Raw genomic sequence first — 16,638 nt, 5'->3', positions numbered from 1 at the left:
GGTCTCCTCTTCGACCAAACCTTCATCAGTTAGATCAGTTTCTCAATCTCAGCACTACTGACATTTGGTACCAGATAATTCTTTTTTGTAGGGGGCTGCCCTACGCATTGTAAGATACTTAGCAGCACCCTGGCCTCTACCCACTAGCCAGTAGCACACACTCCTCTACCCCCCATCTGTGACAAGCAAAAGTATCTCCAAACATTGATTGCCAAATGCCCCCTAAGAAAGCAAAATCATTCCTGGTTGACAATCACTGTATTAGATTAATACCAAATGAGGCTAATTTAGCTCTCTTTATTGTGTAAATTGAGTTCTTAAAGATTTTTAGTTTTGTCAGTTCAATAAAATCTGGGGTAGTAAGCAGGTGTTATTTGCACAATCCAAATGACCACAATCCACTGAGTTCTTTCATCCCCTCACCCCTCAACCCAATACATCAGCATTCCTGTTTTACATCCAAACTCTGTCCCACGTTCAATGTTTTTCCATCTCATCATATCAACAATAATGATAACAAGAAATCTAAGCCACCTCTCACCTCTTAGGAGGCTTCTGCAATAGCCTCCTAAGTGGTTTCACTGCTTTCATTCTTGGCCTCTACAATCATCACAATCTAGTCTTCAAATGCCAGTCAAGAGCCATCTCTTAAAAAGGTTCTAAAAGATCATGTGACTTTTTACATAAAGCAGGCTGGTGCTTTCCATTACTCTTATAGCCCACACTTATTCCTATGTGATCTGGAACCTGCTTACCGCTGCACCTCTTTCCTTACCACTCTCTATAACTCACTCCAGCCACACTGGCATACTCAAACATGCCATCCCACCTTCTTTTTGTTCCCATTTCCCTCTGGGGGAGCTACTTGCCCAGGCAGTATTAACCATCAGGTCTTTGCTTACAAGTCACCTCTACGATAAAACCTTCACTGACCATCCTAGAAGAGTTGCCTCCAAATCACTCTTCCTTAATAATACTTACTACAGGCCCTGGCTGGGGAGCTCAGTTGGTTAGAGCATCGTCTAAATATGCCAAAGTTGTGGGTTTGATCTCCAGTCAAAGCACATACAGGAATAGACCAATGAATATAAAATGGCGGCATAGGTAACAGCTGTACCCGCCGCCTCCCACAACCACATTAATATTACAACTGAAATGCAGAACGACCATCACTCAGAACCTCCTGAAATGTGGCTGAACAGAAGCCCTACAACCAGGGAACTGAAGCAGCATCGAGACCAGTAGGAGGGGCGGAGATGCGGGCAGATCGGGGCTGAATCCCAGAGATGCGGCCATGGGCCCACACCCGGTGCCGTGGGGTAAACCCGGGAGGGAATCTCGGCGGTGGGGATTTCACGGAGGAATGAGGGATCCCAGCCCCACAGCAGGCCCCCAGCCCAGGGCTCCAGGACCGGAAAGAGACATCCCCACAGCTTCGGGCTGTGAAACCAGTGGGGACTGTGGCTGAGGGTCGCGGAGGCTGCAAGAGTCCAAGCAGCTCCTCTTAAAAGGCCCGTGGCATGGACTCACTCAGACGCGCTTCCTCTGAGCCCAGCGCCCGGCAGCAGGTGGAAAGGAACCTGGGACACTTGGGGAGGAACTAACCTGCCTGAAATCAGGGCGAGAGCTGGAGGGGCCGCTTTCTCCCAGACAGAAGAGCTGGCAGAGGCCACTGCTCCTTTGGTGAGCCCTCCCCACACACAGCCGGCAGGCAGGCGCCATATTTGAATCGCCAGTACCTGACTCCCACCTTTGGCCCCGCCCCTCCCTACCTGCAGCTCATCCAGGCCATTTCCAGTGGCTTTTCTATGCCAGTGGCCTCTCGAGCCTCATGCATGGGACTTTCCTAAAATCTCTCAAATAAGCAGCAGCGTGCCCCAGACGGCTTGATAAGTGGCCCCAGGCCTGGAACTAGTGGCAGCCTGCACTGGTTCATAGCTTGGCCTCTCCTGGGTAACTCCAAGCCCAGCACAAGTAGCAGCCAACTACGGTTTGCTGAGTAGCTCATGCTGGGTGGCCCTGGGCAAGGCACTGGCAGAGGCTGACTTTGCACTTCCCAGGAGGCCCCAGAGACAATTCACCTGGTGGTCAGACTTGACCACACTGGATAATAACCCTACCATATCCACGAGTGACACACTCAAGGGGCACACTTGGTGAACACCAAAGCCCCACTGAAGTAAATCCTGCTCCATAGGGGTGTCTCCAGCACAGCAGCTCTTGGGCTGTAGTGGCAGCTGGTCCTCACAGCTGATTGGCCTGGGGATCAATTCCTCCCAGTGACACCAACAGCAACCAAGGCTCAACTACAACAGGAGAGTGCACACAGCCCACACAGGGGAGCACCTAGAAGGCCCAGCTCAGGTGACTGGGGAGGTTAAGCCACTGAACCCTACAGGGCACTTACTACACAAAGCCACTCTACAAATTCCAGGAGACATAGCAGTTCTACCTAATACGTAGAAACAAACATCTGGAAGCAGCCAAAATGTGGAGGCAAAGAAACATGTCACAAAGGAAAGAACAAAAGAAATCTCTAGAAGAGGAACTAAGTGAAATAGATCCGAGCAAGCTAACAGATACAGAGTTCAGAATTTTGTTTATAAGGATGTTTAAGCATACTATTACGGAAATAACTGAGAAAATCGATAGCATAATAAAGTATACCAATTTGAAATGAAGACTATGCGAACTGAAATGAATAATAATTTACAGGAAATCAACAGTGGAGTAGACGACACTGAGAATCAAATCAGCAATTGGGAACATGAGGAAACAAAAAGTGCCCAACCAGAAAGGCAAAAAGAAAAAAAAAGCAGAAATGTGAAGATAGTATAATGAGCCTCTGGGACAACTTCAAGAGGCCCAGCATTTGTATTATTGGGAAGCCAGAAGGGGAAGAAGGAGAGCAAGAAATTGAAAACCTATTTGAAAAAATAATGACAGAAAACTCCCCCTACCTGGGGAAAGAAATAGACTTACAAGTCCAGGAAGAACAGAGAGTCCAAAACAAGAGGAACCCAAAGAGGCCCACAGCAAGACACATCATAATTAAAATGCCAAAGGTTAAAGACAAAGACAGAATCTTAAAAGCAGCAAGAGAAAAGCAATTAGTTACCTACAAGGGAGCAGCCACACGACTGTCAGCTGATTTCTCAACAGAAACCTTCCAGGCCAGAAGGGAGTGGCAAGAAATATTCAAAGTGATGAAAAACATGGAACTACAACCAAGATTGCTCTAACCAGCAAAGCTATCATTTAGAACTGAAGGTCAGATAAAGATCTTCACAGATAAGAGAAAGCTAAAGGAGTTCATCACCACCAGACCAGCACTACAGGAAGTGTTCATTAGCTTTTTCTTAAAGAATCTGATGAACTAAATAGATCCAGAAACATTGACTCATGCAACAGATGATCATATTTCAGAGGAAAGAGGGAAGGGAGGTGGAGGGTGGGAAGAGATTAACCAAAGAAGTTATCTGTATATATGCATAAACCATGGACACAGTCAATAACAGGGTAAAGGCCTGGGGAGGGGGTGGGAGTGAAGTGGAGGGGGTCAATTGGAGGGAAAAAATGGGACACCTGTAATACTCTCAACAATAAAGGTAAATTAAAAAAAAAAATCGACCAATGAATGTAAAACTAAGTGAAACAACAAATCAATGTTTCTCTTTCTCTCTGAAATCAATCAATCAATAAAAAAAAAATACTACCACTTACTACATCTAAACTTATGTGTTTTGCATATGTGAACTGTCCTTTCCCCACTTTAATGGTAAGTTCTATGATGGCATAGAACAAGGGTTATTAACCATGTATCCCTGGAACCTAGAAAGTGCCTAGCATATAACGTATGGTCAATAAGTGTGATGAATTATTGAATGGCTTTGACTAGCAGGCCACAAATGAGTTTCTGCCTCTGAGTCCAAAAGTCAGTCTCTCCTCAAATTTATCATTCTAATATACACTCAAATGACAACAAAGTAAGGGTAAAATTTTTCACCTCTAAAAGGCAACTTTTTGTCCTTTTAAGTATTCCAAAAGAAACTGAATACTTGAATCATAAGCAACAAATCTTAGGAGACTTTAGGCCATAGAATTTGAGGAAAGCACACATATTGTTAACAGCCTACAAGCTGCTAAAATAATCCTTATGTACACAAATGCCTAGGAACAAGAAAAGGAAAACAAAGTTGGGACGTGTCAGTTGTGCATTGTGAGTTCTTCGTAAGAATACACTGTGAAAAGGGGTAAAAACAATAACTTTGCAGTGGAGAAGCCTGATAAACTCTACCTCAGCCAGGTGACCAAGGTCAGTACCAACAGTGATAGCTAATGTTGATAAGCTGCACACTTTATGAGATGCGATGAAAATGGCTTTTGGCCTTGTGGTATCATTCCTACCAAAACCCCATAATTACAATCTAATCACAAGAAAAGCAGGCAAATTCTAGTAGGAAGGCATTCTAAAAAGTATTTGACCACCACTTCCAAAACTGTTAAAGGCGTTAAAAATAAGAAAAGTCTGTGAAACTGTGAACAGCCACTATGATCCTAAGGAGCTATGAAAACTAAATGTGACGTGGTATCCTGGATGAACAACCAAAACAGAGGAAGGCTATTAGATAAAAACTACTTAGGCTGAAGCAACTGAGTAATGGTTCATTACATTTATATGCTACATATTGTTAAAATTCCTTTATATTAATGTTTGAGATTTTAAAAGTGAATGTATTTTTACACTAATCATATCATATTATCACAAATCTCTGCAATAAAGCATATCGTATGCTAGTCATATTTCAATGCTTTGCAGGAAAAAAAAAAAAAAAAGTTGGGGCCTAACTCATAGAATCTTTATTCCTCTGAGGAAGAAGTTTTTTGTGGGTTTTTTTAATGTTTTCATTGATTTTTAGAGAGAGGGAGAGGGATAGAGAGATTGAAACATTGATGAGAGAGAAACATCATCAATTGGCTGCCTCCTAGGGACTGAGCCCCAAAACTGGGCATGTGCCCTGACCGGGAATCAAACATCAACCTCCTGGTTCCTGGGTCGACCCTCAACCACTGAGCTATACCGGCTGGGCGAGGAAGGAGTTCTTCAATAACAAGTCTTATATTTATATAGAGCTATTTCATTTGATTCTCATAGCAGCCTTAAGGAACTGGTGAGGTGATGCTCCTGACCATATGAAGCTTAATTAGAAAGTTTAAATGACTTGGTCAGAGATAGCAGGAGTGTCACAAAGCAAGGATCTTAGAGCCAGATACTTGTGTTCAAATCCTCTGTCACTTGCTGGGACTTGATCTTGGCAAGTTACTTAATTTCTCTGTGCTTCAGTGTCCTCATCTATAAAATATAATGCTAAAGATGAATGTTTGTAGCCCCTCCAAAATTCATACGTTGAACTCTAACTCCCACATGTGATGGTGTTAGGAGGTGGGCCTTTGGAGGTGATTAGGTCATTAGAATAGAGCCCTCATGAATGGGATTATATCCCTTTTAAAATAGACCCAAGAGAGCTCCCTTCTGCCATGTGAGGACAGTATGAAGACAGCTCTCTCTATGAACTAGGCTCTCATCAGACACTGAATCTGTTGGTGCCATGATCTTGAACTTCCCAGACTCTAGAATTGTGAGAAATAAACTTTTGTTTATAAACCACCCACTCCATGGTATTCTGTTATAGCAGCCCCAACTGATTAAGACATACAACTTACTTCACAGTGTTTGATAAAATGAAACTGCCTCCCCCGCAAAGATGTCTACATCCTAATCCCCAGAACATGTAAATATGTCACTTTACATGGCAAAGAGACTTTGAAGATGTGACTTAATTAAACCTTGAGGTGGGGAGATTATGCTGGATTATCCAGGTGGATCCAGTGTAATCACAAAGATCCTTGAAAGAGGGAGGCAGGAGGACCACAGACACAGAAGGCAATGTGACAATAGGAGAGAGAGAGAGGGATTGGAAGGTGTTAGTTACACTGCTGGCTTTGAAGTTGGGTAATGGGGCCGCAAACCAAAGAATGCAGGAGGCCTCTGGAAGCTAGAAAAGACAAGGAAACAAATTCTTCCTTCAAGTCTCTAGAAGGAACACGGCTTTATCAACCCATTTTTAGGACCTCTGACTTACTTCAAGCCACTAGATTTGTGGTAGTTTGTTATAGCAGCAATAAAGAACTAACACAGAGTTATCATCAGGATTTAATGAGCTCATACTTACAAAGTACTAAGAACAGTTCCTAGAACTAGAGTAAGAGCTCTCTAAATTTTAGCTATTATGAAAAATTAATTAATTTTAGCCCTAGCCGGTTTGGCTCAGTGGACTGCAGACTGAAAGGTCCCAGTTCGATTCCGGCCAAGGGTACATACCTCGGTTGCAGGCTCAATCCCCAGCCCTGGTCGGGGTACATGCGGGAGGCAACCAATTGATGTGTCTCTTTCACATTAATGTTTCTCTCTCTCTGTCTCTCCTTCCACTCTCTCTGAAAAGCAATGGAAAAAGTATCCTTGGGTGAGTATTTTAAATATTAATTAATTAAAAAATTTTTTTTAGCTATTATGAACCAAGACTAGAACCCAAGGAAGATTCACAGAAGCACTGCAGAGGCTAAAAAATGAGGGTCAGAAATTTGGTAATATCACTCTAAAGTTAAAATGCAAAAGATTCCACTTCTAAATAGATTCATAGGCTAGTCAATACATTTTTTTTAACATATTTTTATTGATTTCTTTTAGAGAGAGGAACACTGATATGAAAGTGAAACATCAATTGGCTGCCTCCTGCATGTCCCCTAACCAGGGATCGAACCAAAACCTGGGCATGTGCACTGACCAGGAACCAAACTGGTGGCCTGTGAATGCACAGGACAACACCCAACCAACTGAGCAACACCGTCCAGGGCTAGTCAATACATTGTTTGTAGTAATTCAAATATCCATTAATAGGCTAAAATTATAGAAAAGCCATTCAACAAAGTACTAGGAAGCCTTTAAATAATGAGGCAGACCTCAATGTACTGATAATCAAAGTTCTACAAGATGTATCCTCCCCCCTCCCCCCAAGTTATAAGAGCAAGTTTATTTAGAAAGTTATAGAGGTAGTAAAAGTGAGCCAGTTGAGCTACCATAGACTCAGGAAACAAATTAGAGAAGCAAAAGAAGAGCCCTCTGAGCTTAGAAGAGGGAAAGGCAAAGGTAAAGCTGGGGGGGTTGGGGGGACCTTGCATGCTCTGGAGAAGGAGAGCAACTACAAGAGGTATCCTTTAGTGAAAAAAGGCCAAGGACAGAACAGAAAGTATATTATGTTCAATTTTTGTTGAAAAATAAAAAGGATACACACATTCATAAGTATGTATAAAAAAAATTCTAGAATGGCATGCCGTTTATTTGTTGATGGTGACTTCTAAGAAAAGGAGGCTAAGGGTATGGAGTAGGAGAGAAGCTCTTGTCATTGAATGCCCTTTTATATCATTTTAGTTTTTTACTAGGTATGTGTGAGACATCCATTTTTAAAAAACTGAGGTTGGCCCGGCCGGGCGTGGCTCAATGGTTAAGCATTGACCTAGGATCCAAGAGATCAGGGTTCGATTCCTGGTCAGGGCACATGCCCGGTTTGCGGGCTGCAGCAGATCAATGACTCTCTCATCATAGATGTTTCTAGCTCTCTCTCTCCCTCTCCTTTCCTCTCTCTGAAATCAATAAAGATACATTTTAAAAAAAAACACAAAAAACTGAGGTTGCCCAGCCGGGCGTGGCTCAGCGGTTGAGCGTCGACCTGGGATCCAGGAGATCGGGGTTCGATTCCCGGTCAGGGCACATGCCCGGGTTGCAGGCTGCAGCCGATCAGTGACTCTCTCATCATTGATGTTTCTATCTCTGTCTCTTCCTCTCCCTTCCTCTCTGTGAAATCAATAAAGATATCTTTAAAAATAAATAAATAAAATACATAAATAAATAAAATAAAATATAAAATAAAATAAAATAAAATAAAATAAAATAAAATAAAATAAAATAAAATAAAATAAAAAATTGAGATGTGACATCGCCAATCAATCAAGTCTTTATGCACTGGCAACGTGCCTACCACTGTACATGATACAGGGCATAAGATACAGGGTCCTGCTCTCCAGGAGTTTACAATCTAGCTTGCTGACTTTATAACCCAGATTTGTATGAGACAATCATCTAATTGTTTTGGACATTTACACTAGAAAACTGAACCAGATATTTTCTCAAAGTACTTTTCCACATATGACTCTAACAGAACGAATCACCACCTTAAATTCCATGTCCAATCCATTAGTCCCAACCAATGCTGCACTGCTTGCAATTAATAAGCAGTGACTTCCTGGGAAATGGTGAATTGTTCACAAAGGGAGAAATATTTACAAACAACTCAATTACATACATATTATACACTACAAGAAAAAAAAAGATGGACAAATACCATTTCTGAGTAGTTGGATTTCCTTCTTCATTAACTTCTATTATTTTCCCATTTCTCTACTAAGGAACATGTATCAATGCTACAAAAAGAAAAAAAATAAACATTCTCTCTTCCCCTCAAAAGATATTCTTTTTGGTTCCAACACAATATCCGTGAGGATTATTGATTCATCCCAAATATTCCTCTCGCTTTATGAAAGTGACAGCAATCAGAAATATGACTTTCCAAAGGCTGACACTAAAGAGAACTGGTGGCAGAACCAACAAGAATCACCCAAAACCAAGTGCTCCATTTATAAAATATTTAGTCCACACTAATTTAGAGTGTAATTCATAATGAAGACATTATTGCTAACGAAAGGCAGAATGGGATCCAAGTCGCACCTCCATAACTCTTTTAGTTCCTTTCAGCCAATAAAGAAAAGTCTGTTAGCAAAATATTTAGCTGACAATGGAAGTACATTAGTCCCCCTTTATCCATGGTTTCGCTTTCCAGTTTCAGTTACTCACCATCAACCATGGTCCAAAAATATTAAAATGGAAAATTCCAGAAATAAACAATTCTTAAGTTTTAAATTGAGCATTATTCTGGGTAATATGATGAAATCTCGAACCATCCCACTCCATCCCACCTGGGACATGAATCAATCCTTTGTCCAATGTATCATACTATACATACATTACAATAAGATATTTTGAGAGAGAACACATTCACATAACTCTTTTTATAGTATATTTTAATAATTCTATTTTATTACTAGTTATTGCTGTTAATCTCTTACTGTGCCTAATGTATAAGTTAAACTTTATCATAGGAAAAAACAGTACAGAGGGTCCAGTACTATCTGTAGTGTCAGGCATCCACTGGGGGTTTTGGAATGTATACTCCGTGGATGGAGGGGGACTGCTCTACATAGGAATCATGATGTAATTCATTTCACAAGCTTATCCAAGAAAGACAGAAATAAAAAATATTTAATGAGTAACTGTACGTTTTTCAAACAGTTAACTTACATAGGTACTCCTGCAATCTGGAGACTTGAGGAGTCATCACTGCTAAAAGTACTGAGTCAATGTACCACAAATACTGATACAAAAACAACAGATTGGTTGTGAACACTATGTGCCGGGCCCTATGATAAATCCTTCTCATTCCTAATCTATTTGAATCCTCTCAACTACCACTATGAAGTAGAAGTGAAACTGAGGCACGCAACTTATAACTTGCCCATGGTTATATAGCCAGTAAGTGTTACAGCCAGGATATGAATTCAATCAGTCTTCACTTGAAAGCACAGACCTTATACTACCTTCTCTGGAAAGTATAAACATTATACTATTGCTTCCCAATACTGCCCTTAGCTATCACACACTACCCTCTCCCCAACTCAGAATCAAATCACCCGGCTGGGCGTGGCTCAGCCGTTGAGCGTCGACCTAGGATCCAGGCGATTGGGGCTAGATTCCCGGTCAGGGCACATGCCTGGATTGCAGGCTCGATTCCCAATTGGGGGCATGCAGGAGGCAGCTATACAAACACCGTGCCATTTCATCCACACAACAACCCAATAAAGTAGTCAATGTTCCCAATGAAAAGATGAGAAAATTAAGGCTTGGAGAAGTATAGAAATTCAGCCCAAGGTCACACAGCTTGGTAAGTAACTAAACCTGAGTCCTTCCAATTTAAGCTTTCAGGGGTCTTGCCTTTTAATGATTAAAATGTGAATTACTCCTAGACTTCTGAGAGCTGCCTTCCAACAACAGATCTGTTCCACTACCACATGAATCCCCAAGTGCTTACCTGAATTTCTTCATTTTCATCTACTAGGAGGAAACTCACAACCTTCTCAGTCATCTTCTTCCTCTTGGTCTCTTCATCCATCTCTTCTTCCTCCAGTAACTCCTTAGTGACATGGTACACAGTAATGGGGTGTTTCCTTTTGTTACCCCCAGAATGAGTCCTCTTCTGGCACTCTAGGCACAAGTTGATTTTACAGGTCTGGCACCTCACAGCTGCCCTTTGCCTGACACCTGGTGAATGCCCATTGGGGCCCTTGCAGGGGTCACAGTAAGGGATGTGGCCAGGTTTGAGTCTTATCCGCTCATGGTTTCTCAGGCGCTCCTGCCGATGGAGCTCCTCCTCGCAGCGGAGACACTGCAGACTGCAACACTCATCACACTCAAAGACAGCTTCGTCAGTCCCACTGCAGGCGTAACTTTCCTGGCACATAAGCCCAGGATTCAGGCCCTTCTGTCCTGGGAAAGTCTGAGCACTCATACTCAAGATTAGTAAGGAAATCACCCACCATAAAACAGTCACTGGGCTTTCCCCAGCAGTGAAGACAAGGCTTTGAGTCTGAAGACTGCACAGAAATACCACAGGGTTCTGAACACCTTAAACACACACACACACACACACACACACACACACACACTCTCTCTCTCTCTCTCTCTCTCTCTCTCTCTCTCTCTCTCTCTCTCTTTCTCTCAATGTCCCATTAGAATTCTTCACACACTCACAAATGTTCAAATTTCTAATTTTCTGCCCCCAAGACTTCTGTATCAGCAGCAATGCTGATTTGGTTTGATGGTTTCATCCTCCATAAAGTGCAGACAAATATGTGGTCAAAATTAATTTGGAAGGGTCTTTTATGGCTATCAGAGAAGGGCGGATGGGCTCACTGAAGTGGACTCATCGGTTGGGCCTCAAGCACAAGGTTTTGGTAATTGAAAGAGAGTGGTCAGGAGCTTTTCAATAGAATCCAACCTCAAGTCAGTATTTCAGGGGGTACCTAGAACAGAGGAAGGAAAAGGATTTCACTCATCTGAAAACAGAAGTGCACCTTAAAAAAAAAAAAGGCTGTGATTAAATACAACACCAAAACTCCTGTAAGAAATCTCATTCTTGCTTGTAAAATTTACACTGGTTCATTCTGATCATAGTAATTTCTTCTCAAAATCATGGTCAAGTTGTCCTTTGAAAATAACCACTACCTCTAGGCCCAAGGCATTTAAGAGACTTTGCTGCTTTACTTCCCAGACTGAAATTCTCTGTTCACTCAGTTACTAAATTCAGAATTAAAAAAGACTAAGCAAAAAGTCCTTGCAAGGACAACCTTCTGCACCCCCATGTGCACTCCACAACTGGGAGAGGTAGAAAAAGCAGCTTATAAAAAGCTAAACAAATGATGATAATAATAATAAACTTTAGCTCCATCCACATCCTACAGTTTTTCCAAATCTAGACAGATGACTATTAAGAACTCTAAACCTGGAAACAAGAGGCACCATTTCATGCTTGAAAACAATGTAAAACAATTACTGTACTTCCTTTTGTTCCTTCTCTAACTGCAAAAATAAAGGGAGCAACAGGAGACAGAATTCCTCCACTATGGCCCACCGCAAAGCCAGACCTGCAGTGAGTTAAAACAATTTTTCTCTTTGTTGCTCAAAAACTTAAAAATAACTCCTAAAAAAAGAAAACAACATAACGGGCAGGAAAGCGGTTTTTGTGACTTCTACAATTATATTCCTAACTCCCCTTAGCCTTGACACCCATTCTAACGCCACAACGAAATGCAAAGCCCTCCTTTCAGATATTCCCTCTCCCTCCTCCACAGTAATCAATCTACCAATCTTATTTTTAGATAAACAAGGAAGGCGACGGGAGTGACTAGGAGACCTTATTTACACTCTAACCTCAGACGTGCCCAATCAGCTCCCACACGGAAGCAAAAATCAAAATTTGTCACAATTGAGAAAAATATAAAATCAGCCTTCAAAAGAACACCTTACCGCCCAACCGGCAAAGCAAACAATCTGCCCACTCTGCCCCCTACCTCGACATCTCTCTCCAGCCGGGGATCCCTCACCCTTCCTTCCTCCCGGGCAACACCACTACAACCCGAGGGGTAGGAGCAGTCTAAGAACAAAGAAGGTCCCCGCAAGTCCCCCACAAACACTGGCAGAGGCCAAAGCCGAATCCATTGTTTATGCCACCCCACCCCCACAACAGCCACAGCCGCACCCGCCCCCCCCCCCCCGGGGGGAACAGCAGGAGCTCCGGGGCGATCGCTCGCCCCGCGCAGGGCCGTGCCCTTCCCTCCCAGCCCGCAGCCGCCAAGGGAGCCCACCACGGAGCAGCTCGGCCGCAGCCAGGCGGCGTCGGGGGACCGCGGGGCGCCGGTGAGGGCGGGGGCTGTTTCTCAGGGCACTGGTGGATCCATCCTCATCTCCATCTCCTCCCCCCTCTTCCTTCGCAGCCTCCCGGGCTTCCTCCTCTCCTGTTGTCAGTTGGGATCAGCTGATCGGAGTGAACTTCTCCCAGCTCCGACTAACAGGAAGGCGTGAGCAGTGCCGAGCAGGGAAGGAGGAGCGGCGGGGGTGGAGCCCGACGCTCCAAACGCGGAGAACGGTGCGCACAGCTTCCTGGGAAATGTAGTTCCCCAGAGGCGCATCCTCCCCCACACCCCGGAAGTGAGGGCCCGGAATGACTACAGCTCCCAGTACTGAAGAGACTGCTCTTGCGACGAGGCGGCGGAGACAAGCCGTCAGGCGTTTGGGGAGTTGGAGTTTTTGCATTGACTGTGGTTTCTGCTGGTTCCAGAGCGTTGTTTTGGGCAGTGGCAGGGGAAGGGATGGCGTTAAATTAGAGAACTGCTGTAATGTGTAGTATACGCACGGTAGTTACATTTCAAGTAACCCTTATTGCCCACCGTTCCTTCAGAAACGTGTAAAAACAGGCAGCCTCCACTTCCCCAGGCTCGCCCGGTACACTAGCAAAAAACAAAGGATAAGAGAGTAAAAGTATTCTTGTGTGAGTTTTGTTTTACCTTTTACAGGTATTTGCCAAACCAACCGTTTTTTCCCCCCCTACCTTTTATTTTTCTGACATTTCCTTACATAGTTTCTCAATGTTAAATCATCTTTAAGTTAAACGGGGTGTATTTTCAGATAAGCTTGCAGGCGACATACAGTGCAGGCTCATGGTAAACAGTGTTATCTGGCTTTATGTGAAAGGCCGTATATTTGTTTAGTGTTTTCACTTTTTGGGTTTTTTTGTTTGAATCTTGGGACAACACTGAAACAAAGCCTGGTGTAATGAAAAGACCACTGACCTGAGATGCCAAAGACTGGAAGCTTGTTCTAGAAAGCTCATGGGTAAGTCACTCAACCTCTCCATGAAATGAAGAAATTGTACTGTGTAAACTCCGAGGTCCTTGCCAGTTCTAACGTTCTATCATTCTACCTTGATAATCGTTAACCAAGGAGAGAATACTAAGGTTGAGTGACTTGCCAAGGTCACACAGGAAATTATTGACAAAGCTGGGACAAGAACCCATCTCCTGATTTAGCCACATACTCTTTTACCTTATGTTTCAAGGTACATAATTAGACCAACAGTAAAACCAAATTTACATAATAATGAGTGGGCCATGTATGAGGGTTATATTGCTGAAAATTTTGTTTTCAAGACTTGGCAGATAGCCAATCGTTAGACTAACTGCACAACATGACAAAATTTTTGTCCAATCCCGCATCACAAACTAGGATATTAAGGGCTAAGCTATTTATAGCACTTTAAAACTTCAAAGTTTTAAAAGGGGAAGAGAAAAGGACAAGTTTTAGAAAGAAAGTTAACAGGGCTTCAGCTCGGCTCTTGAGACTGGCTAACCCGCTAGAAAATTTCCCTGGAGGGTTTTATTCCTAAGACCACTACTCTTAACTTTTTGTAGCCCTAATTATTTGCTTAGTAATTATAAAATGAGGATATTAACATATCTTGGGAACAAAATGGTATTTAATCCTTTTTAAAGCCAAAACTACCCATTTGAGGGTATATTTTTTAAAGTTATAATAAGAACATCTTAAACTGTGGGAAATGGTTGTCTCCAAGGAGTATACTAATTGAGGAAGAAGACTTCCTTTAAATATGTTTATACTCTTGAAATTTTTTACTATGTAAGTGCAATGTATTAATAATGAAAAAAACTTTTTTTGATTTATTGATTTGAGAGAGAGAGAAGAGAGAAACATCGTTTTATTGTTCCACTTATTTATTCATTCATTGGTTGATTTTTTTTTAATTTTTAAAAAATATATCTTTTTTTTTAATATATCTTTATTGATTTCAGAGAGAGGAAGGGAGAGAGATAGAAAGATCAATGATGAGAGAGTCATCATTGATCGGCTGCCTCCTGCAGACCCCTGACGGGATCAAGGCCGCAACCTGGTCCTGTGCCCTAACCCAGAATCGAACCACGATCTCCTGGAACCTAGGTTGATGCTCAACCACTGAGCCACACCCAGCAGGGCAGGTGATTCCTTTTTTTAAAAATTATTGATTTTGAGAGAGAGAGGAAGGAAGGAAGAGAGAGAGAAACATCGATTTGTTGTTCCACCTACCCATGCATTCATTGGTTGCTTCTTGCATGTGCCCTGACCAGGGATCAAACCTGCAACCTTGGCATTTGGGGACTATGCTCTAACCAAATGAGCTACCTGGCCAGGACCAAAACTAGTTTATATTTATTTTTAAAACAGATAGTTGGAATTATCAGATCTGTTTCTGTTGGTTGTTTTTACTCATTCTCATTTTTTGTGTGCTTATTTTTTTACAAGCTAGATTTTACTTGGAAAATTATTTCTGGGAATATTTTGAGGCCTAAGACATAAGCTAATACCTCCAGAAAGGATTTGCTTTCAATTCTGCTAGGAGGGACCACTTTAAACGATATTCATTGTTTGGAATTTTTATTTTTAACCATGAAGAGATGTATATTTGGGTTACATATCTCTGAGAGGGCTATCTGATGGGTCCAGTGCCCCCTCTGCAGCTCCCTGAAATCTCCCCCTTCCAAGAGGACTTTCTTTGCAGTTTGTTGCATGGGGGTGTGTTTACTTGCAGTTCGCCTTTATGCTGAACCTGTAGCACTTTGAGGTCCCAGTCTGTCCCATTTGCCCCATGAGGCCTAGAAAAACCAAGCTTAAGTTGCCCAGTAAAGTAAATGCCCTAGGGTAAAAGTGACATCACTGCTCTACTTACTCTTTGAATCCTGCCTTCACTTAGATTTTGGTCTGATAATTCCTATCTTCTTGTTGACTCTTCAATATTTTACCAACATGTTTTGTTGTTTTCAGTAGAATAAACTTTGCCATATTATGAGCTTTATTACAAAAAAGGAACAGTAAAAAATACTGTAAAAACTTTGTACAGTGACATGTGGTTACTAGGCTAATCATGGTGATCACATCATAAGATATATAAGTGTAGAATCACTATGCTATATACACCTGAAACTAATATAATATTGTATGTCAACTACACTTTAATAAAAAATTTTTTAAACATTATTGAAAGAAATTAAAGAAGAAATAAATAAATGGAAAGACATACTGTGTTTTGGGATTGAAAGACTTAATGTTATGATTGCAATACTCCTCAGATCTGCAGATTTATTGAATTTTCTATCAAAATTTCAACTTTTTTTTTTTTTGGTAGAAATGGACAGTTGATCTTAAAATTCATGTGGAGCCCTGGCCGGTTTGGCTCAATGGTGTTAGAGAGTTGGCTCTCAGACCAAAGGGTTCCAGGCTCCATTACTGGTCAAGGGTCCATACCTCAGTTGCAGATTCCATCCGGATCCTTGGCCCCAGTTGGGCCTCAGGCAAGAGGCAACCAATTGATGTTTCTTTCTCTCTCCCCCCCCCCCCCCTTGACTTTCTCTCTAAGAATCAATGGAAAAAATATCCTCAGGTGAGGATTAAAAAAAAAATCATGTGCAATTGCTAGAGATCTTGAATAGCAATGTTGAAGCAATCTTGTAAACAACAAAGCTGGAGGACTCATACTTCCTGATTTCAAAATTTATTACAAAGCTATAGTGATCAAAAGCAGTGTTGTAAACAGGATAGACATATAGATCAATGGAATAGAATTGAGAGTGCATAATTAAATCCTTCCATTTATGGTCAATTGATTTTTAAAAATATGTTTTTATTGATTTCAGAGAGAGGAAGTGAGAGGGAGAGAGATAGAAACATCAATGATGAGAGAGTTGTCATTGATCGGCTGCCTCCTGCACGCCCCCTACTGGGGAGGCTGCTTCCTACATGCCCCTTACTATGATCTGGTTCATGGGTTGATGCTCAACCACTGAGCCATGGTGGAGCCATTAGTC

The 16,638-nt window shown here is 42.0% G+C and overlaps 1 protein-coding gene across 4 annotated transcripts in view; it reads right to left on the bottom strand.

The window, feature by feature from the left end:
- The window catches only part of ZFYVE1 (zinc finger FYVE-type containing 1), a 51,525-nt gene extending 38,873 nt beyond the window's left edge, over nucleotides 1-12,652 (bottom strand). For 2 of the 4 annotated variants that reach the window (XM_016208149.2, XM_016208152.2), the window contains exons 1-2: nucleotides 12,592-12,652; nucleotides 10,260-11,250 (exon numbers count right to left, since the gene is read on the bottom strand). In XM_016208149.2, coding sequence (XP_016063635.1) covers nucleotides 10,260-10,736 — 477 coding nt within the window. In that variant the 5' untranslated portion in view covers nucleotides 10,737-11,250; nucleotides 12,592-12,652. Of the gene's footprint in view, nucleotides 1-8,459; nucleotides 8,484-10,259; nucleotides 11,251-12,297; nucleotides 12,383-12,591 lie in introns of those variants that run through there. The other 2 variants (XM_016208150.2, XM_087819383.1) reach the window with 2 other exon arrangements.
- Nucleotides 12,653-16,638: the final 3,986 nt, after the last annotated feature.

The sequence above is a fragment of the Miniopterus natalensis genome, chromosome 1, assembly GCF_054644295.1.
Source record: "Miniopterus natalensis isolate mMinNat1 chromosome 1, mMinNat1.hap1, whole genome shotgun sequence".
Classification (NCBI taxonomy): domain Eukaryota; kingdom Metazoa; phylum Chordata; class Mammalia; order Chiroptera; family Miniopteridae; genus Miniopterus; species Miniopterus natalensis.
This window is presented reverse-complemented; position numbering and strand designations above follow the sequence as displayed.